At 41.8% G+C, this 6,650-nt stretch overlaps 1 protein-coding gene across 1 annotated transcript; it reads right to left on the bottom strand.

The window, feature by feature from the left end:
• Window positions 1–2,653: 2,653 nt before the first annotated feature.
• Window positions 2,654–4,123, bottom strand: LOC104601962 (dof zinc finger protein DOF3.4-like). Its single transcript, XM_010265480.3, has one exon. The coding sequence runs from the start codon at window positions 3,730–3,732 to the stop codon at window positions 3,079–3,081; it is 654 nt and encodes a 217-aa protein (XP_010263782.1). The 5' UTR covers window positions 3,733–4,123; the 3' UTR covers window positions 2,654–3,078.
• Window positions 4,124–6,650: the final 2,527 nt, after the last annotated feature.

The raw sequence follows: 6,650 nt of genomic DNA, 5'->3' as shown, positions 1-6,650 counted from the left end.
CCCGGCCGGAAGAAATTTTTACAAAACATGATAGGACCATTTTAATAGTTATTTTTTGTAGGTAGAAATATCATTTCTTTATTTACCCGGGAATCCTGAAAATCAAAAGAATGTAAGTGCATTTACCTAGGTAAGCTACATTGTTACAAATGAACAAGGCCTTTAAGGTCCCATTCGCTTTTCGATAAGTTATTTATCTGGGTAAATGCACTTATCCTGGTAAGTGAGAAATGCAATAATTACAACCATTTATGACAATTAGGCTCCACACAAGCATAACAGTAAAAAACACCTGACCATTTGTGGAAGCTTTAAAATATAAGTTCCACAAATAGTTGGCACGCATAAAAACAAAAGTTCACTTTTATCATTTTCGATGCACAAAGAAAAATGAGAGAAAATGCTGAAAGTGGCACCTATGTGACACCATTCATTGAATAAACGTCCACAAAACCAAATACCCTTATAATGACCATTTTAACCATAAAAATCCACTACTAAAAGAGAATTTTATTCGATACAAGTGTTGACAACTTTTGTGTCATGTAGAAAAATTATTTATCAACTTACGACATAGGTATCATTTATTGCCATTCCCCCTCTCAAAATTAAAAAAAAAAATGAATGCCCCTGACCTAATTCCAAGTCCTTAGCTTTCAAATTTTAGCGGATGTTCATTTTCTGGTAAATTAGGGCAGATAAGTTGATGGGTTTCATGAAAATAAGGAAATTTATGTTTGTGTTTCGATATTATTACATTCAATAATAACCGTTTTATGAATAATTTCGGCTAAGAAATAAAAACATTGATAAATACATTTACCCTAAAAATACTTTGGATATAAATGAATCCACGAAATTCTTCTTACGGTAGACGAGTGAGAGAGATTTCAAAGCTGTCTTTATATCGACTGCAGCAGCCAGTAACCACTGATGAAGTGGCAAATTCCAAGGCGTGAGCAACACATACATGCATATAAACACAGAGATTTGAGTGGATGGTGGGTTGCATGTGCACAAGTTGGTGGTGATCATTATCATCAGTCATCACGCGCGGTCACAACTGGGTGATGGGTCCATTCCATTGCTTGATAATATATATACATATATGATCACATGTCATGTCATCACTCATCCATCACCATATTTCTTATTTATATATATATGTATATATAATTTCAATTCATCTTCTGATTCTCCCCTGTTTGTTATCTTTTCACGTCACACCCGTCACTCCACGTAGCTACCTTTGCTCTCTCACCAAAAACATATATTCATCTTTTATGATTAGACTTGGAAGGGGTATAAATACAAACATGTAGAGTGCATATTTATACTGTATTCGTACTGTTTCCAAACTAAAAGCCTAAATAACGATCCTCACCCACCAAATGCAGTAACAACTGCAAGTAATATTCCTTGAGATATGCTTTATAATATTTCCTTAGATGTGTGGTTACCAAATGGCTGCTAGTGTCGGTCATTCTTTGAATGTTTTTATCTTTCAACTTTCACTTGAAAAACTCAGCCAAACAGGCAGGCAGAAGTGCACAAAATACCCCTTTTACGCGAGTGCCATCTCTATTATCTACATTGCTGATTTCCTCCAATGCTGCCAAACCAAACAAGAAGGAAGACTTTTTCTTTGGCGTTGGCCAAAAGCATACAATCGTGTGACACTGCCGTGTGGAGCCCAGCTTAATCTTTTCTATGGGCCACCACCCACCAGCACCAATTGAGAATTGGCACTCGCTCAACCTCATCATTCCAAAAGGTCCCACACCTAGACTTTGGTGGTCTTTCTTCAAACCCAGATTTCATGTATTACACGTACAGATCGATTAGTCTTAAATAATACTAAGATGTATATCAAATAATAAGCTCTAGTCTGCTAATAGAAGATGCATCCAATCTTGTTTGAGATCTCTTTGGTGGGACTGGGACCTATGAAGCTGCCGACCCATGTGCTAATTTCCTAAATTTTCAATGCAGCCAGCTTCCCATTACGAGTTCTGCGGTTAGAGAGTTGGACTTGGGAGCTACCAAGCTAGCTAGTGATGAGCTCTCACCCATGACCCACCTCATTGTCATTTGATGGCCGATGGGTGTTTTCCAGGTTTGCACAGGCCACTGCAGCCATGAGCCATGGGCGTCTGGGCGGGTAAGAGCAAACAATCCAGAGGGGTCAGGACATCGGTGACCATGGCCATGGGCGTGCTGCTCTCAGCCTCACAAGTCCAAGGACGGACGGACAGAGAGTAGAGGGGGCAGAGCACATGTACCCAACTCAGCCCAAATATCCCAGAGATCAAGGCAGAGCAATATGGAGCGAGACGCTGCATGATCAACCGTACGTTGCTTCCTCATTTTGGAGCTTTTCAATTCAAGACACTCGTACAGTTAAAAGAATCATGCACTGTCCATTCTCTCGCCGACGTACTCACTACCACCACCCCACCCCCACTACCTAATGCACGATTGACAAAGCCAATTTAACTTTTAGTTGATTAAAATAATTCAAATATCAAATCAGCCGACGGAAACAAGATTCGAATCGAAACAGAGGCTCTGAGACTGAGGAGTTACAGTGAACGAGGAAGGAGGGAGGAGGAAGGAAGACTGGACAAAGGAAAAAAAAAAAGAACATTAGAAATTTAAAAATCAAACCAAGTGCATTGATTGAAACTTCAACGCAGTAGAGTTCGCAACGAGAAACAAAAAAAAACGTCCTAAAAGTGAAAAGTAGAAACAATCTGCTCTTCTTCGATCGTATCTTCTTTTCACCAATTTGTTCAATGCAGAACCAAGCATTTACAGAACCCTCCAGAAGAAAAAGAAAGAAAAACTAATATCAATAACCTGACCCTGAAATCCACAAAAAAGGAAGTAAAAATCATCCTAATACGTACACTCATTTCTGATTTGCTCTGTCTATCTGTAGTCTATACTCTATATATCCATCAAGCAAAGACCCCGAAAAGGTAAATACCTGAAACCATCATGTTCGACACATTTCTACTCTCTTAAATGAAACGAGGGAAATGATAAAAAAGAAGACCCAACAACAGGACGGAAGAATCACTTCAGACCTTTTCCCGGCATAGATATGGCGAGGTCCGGCCAAGCAAAGCAATCACCTTCTACGAAGCCACCTTCATTTGTACCAAGAGACCAGCTGTTAAGACCACCACCCGTGGCGCTAGCCCCGCAACCAACATCGGCAGCCTCCGTCAAGGGCCAGGTGCCACGACCCAGCCCAAAACCCAGATCGTCAAACCCAGAGCTGAGGCCTAGCCCGAACCCTCCGAGTGCCAAGAATCCTGGGCCCTGCGTGTTCAGCAAAGAAGTAAAGCTGCCGGACATGTTGACGTCGAGGCTTAGGTCACTACGTGTAGGTAACGACAGCTCGGGATCAGCGGGGAGGGAGACCGAAACGGGGTTTGCAGGAATGGGGTCGTGGGGAGCGACGGAAGAAGAGGAGGTGCGAGAGCGTTTAGCGTTCTTGCGGCTACCACCACCGACGGGGATGTTACGGAGGGTGCCGCCCTGGGTCCAGTAACGGCGGCAGGACTTGCAGAAGTGACGGGGCTGCGACAGGTTGTAGTTGTTGTAGTAGCAGAACTTGGTGTTGGTAGAGTCGCAGCGTGGGCATGGAAGATGCTCGTGTTCAGGCGGTGGAGCACCCATGTGTTGAGGTTTCGCCTGTCGTCGATCGCCGGATTCTGATGGCATTATTTTTGCCTCCGCCGTCTCTATCGGTGCTTGTGTGATAGAAAGTTTTACGAGTTGAGTATGTAACTAACTATGTATATGAGAGAGAGAGAGAGAGAGAGAGAGAATAGAAAGCAGAGAATGAGGTCGGGAGATGGAGTTGAGAGAGAGAGAGGAGGGTTAGAGAAGTGGGGATTAGGGAGGGGTTTTATGGAGAGAGAAGGAGAGGGGGAAGAGAGAGAGAGGGAGCAGACATTCTATTGATGAACATATTCTTTCAGAAATCAGATAATATGATATACAAAACAAACAATACGCATCGGGGGACTCGAAACCGGGAACAACTTTACAGCCCTCTGGCCCTCTCTCACTTCTGCTTCACCGCGCTACCTGACAACCTCATTTTTGGCATGCATTAGTTTCGTTCTACTACTCAGCGTCAGCCTCAGCCGCTCAGCTTCGCTACTGTGAGTGTGTGAGTCTTCAGCCTTGTATTGAATATCGAAAATGCCCCTCCCATGTTCGGATCTCCTCTCACAGCCCTATCCCATCGTGTATTAAGAACATCTCCCGAGATGTGAGGGGCTGTGACGTTCTTGTCAGGTGCGCTTTGTGAGGAATAGATTCCGATTCATGCGGATCTTCAACCTACCGCAACTCTATGTACACCTACTCACATGAGATCACAGTCACACATGGGAGAACATTTTATGCCCTTATTCTAAGGATAAGGGGCTGTGATAGGAAGAGATATTCCCTTTTATTCCAAGGATAAGGGGCTGTGATAGGAAGAGATGTTCCCTTCTTCACAGTTATGTTAAGAATATCTCCCTTTACATTTATACCTCACAGTCCTATCCTATCGTGTATTAGGAATATTGATAAAATCGATGTAAAATTTTACATTGTTTTTACACCGATGATGTTTTACATCGGATCCAAACAAAACCTTAAGACTGTATTTGAATGCGATATAAATCAAGAACCAATGTAAAAATTCGGTTTGATTTTGTAGGTGTTTGAAAAAAGAGTATAATTATTATCGACGTAAAAATTCACTCCGTTTTAGTTTTGCATGTATTTGGATGGAGTAAAATTTTACGTCAATAATTAATGTAAAACCTCATCAGCTCTAAAACACTCTTCCATCCATGCTATTTTTAAAAAGCAATGGCCACGTTCATGATTCAATGTAAAATGTCATCGGTGTATTTTTATACCATTGGCATTTTATACTAATTAAATAGTTATTCTCTCGCCCTATAAGATCTTATTCCTTCTAATTCCAATTTTCATTCACGTTCCCATCTTAACATTTTACACTGATTAAATAGTTATTCTCTCCCCCTTGTCAATAAAATCTTATTCCTTCTAATTCTAATTGTGTCTGAACCAAACAAATTATGAAAATAGATCATTCTAATTCTAATTCCAAAGAATTTAAATTTCAATTCCAATTCCGACTAACCGATTCTAAAAATCTCCCGTCAAAGTGTCAATGCAATCAAACATTGATACTGCAATTTGATTATGTTCTGATTAACCAGTGGGTATAATTTGTGTAATTAATTAGTGAGGAGAAGTTAAAAAGAGGAGGGGTATTATGGTATTTTGGATGGATTGGGGAATGGGGAGGTTCGAGAAGATAAACCCGGATGGATGGGAGTGGAGGAGCGAGTGATTGAATCGGCTAACCGTCAGGGTGACTGTGGGTGTGGTAGTAGGGAGAGAGGGAGGGAGGACTGGAGGAGGGAAGGACCGACAGCATCATTGATGTCGGGCAGCGTGGGAGCAATAATTGGGTTGCCCTGCCGAGTGGCGAACTTCGCCCCTTCAGTCCGCATCAGATTCCCTTCTTCTCTCTATCTCTATCTAATTCGTACGTTGTTTTTGCCGGATTTCTCGGTCGCCGTGATCTCTGGTGGGAGTGGGACACTACTAGACACTAGACACTAGTGAGTATGACTAGTATACACACACTGCAGAGATATATAGAGAAAGCGAAACAGGATTAGCCTGTTCCGTACGCAGTAGGCGAATACCCCCTCTTATCTTAACTCTCATCAAGTCTCAAGTAAATATCACAGCAAAATTTGGTTTATACTCTTCTTACCTTCTCGGCTTCCCCCTTCCCCCCGGCTTCTTTCTCTCTTTCTATTCTCCTCTCTTATAAAACTTATAAGAGAGAGAGAGAGGAGAGAGAAGGAGCGAGTGTGTGTGAAAGGGGCAGGTAGCTAGTAGGTGCAGTGTCCAGCAGCAGCTGTCCAACTGACCCTGACTAGTCCTGACCCGCCGGGCAAGGGCCGCAGCTCTTGGGGCTGATTAAGGGAGCAGCGACGCGTGTCGGTCAGTCACCGGTCCTCTTGTATATTTTTACTGGGATTCGCCTGGCACGCGCGGCTCTACCTGCTATCCCAACGTCTCTCACGTCGCTTTCTCTCTCTCTCCACCCCCAACGCCACAACCAATACCGACCCTTCTTGCTCCACTCTCTCTCTCTCTCTCTTTCCTCCCTGCAATTTCATTTCTGCCACCACCGGATGTTCAAATATCACTCCAACTCCTATTCATATATTCGCTTTTACTAAAACTAATGTGCAATTCGTATATCCGAAGGCTTCACTTTTTCTATAAAAATATATTCGAGGGTTAGGATTTACAATTTTATGTAATAGCAATGTGATACACAGGTTATGGTTTCTCCCTTCTTTCTTATTAATTTAAACTTCAAATGCTTATAACACTTGTTATTCAGATATTGGACTGTCGCATTTTAAAATTTAGAAATTAAATTATCGTTCGAACCAAAATACAGGATACTGATCGAAAATTTTTCTTTAAAATTAAGTTTTTTCTCAAATAAATAAACAAAAAGAAAAAAGAAAAAACGAATCCAAAAGATTGATTGGATGTTTTGGAGTTAATTGCTGGTTCTGGTT

This window comes from Nelumbo nucifera, chromosome 6 (assembly GCF_055504915.1).
Source record: "Nelumbo nucifera cultivar China Antique chromosome 6, China Antique-T2T, whole genome shotgun sequence".
NCBI classification, from domain to species: Eukaryota; Viridiplantae; Streptophyta; class Magnoliopsida; order Proteales; family Nelumbonaceae; genus Nelumbo; species Nelumbo nucifera.
The sequence above is the reverse complement of the archived record's forward strand: the minus strand, read 5'-3'. Positions and strand labels throughout refer to the sequence as shown.

Excerpts from the sequence above, each read along its gene's own strand:
- LOC104601962 (XM_010265480.3), bottom strand. The coding sequence starts at position 3,732 with ATGCCATCAGAATCCGGCGATCGACGACAGGCGAAACCTCAACACATG.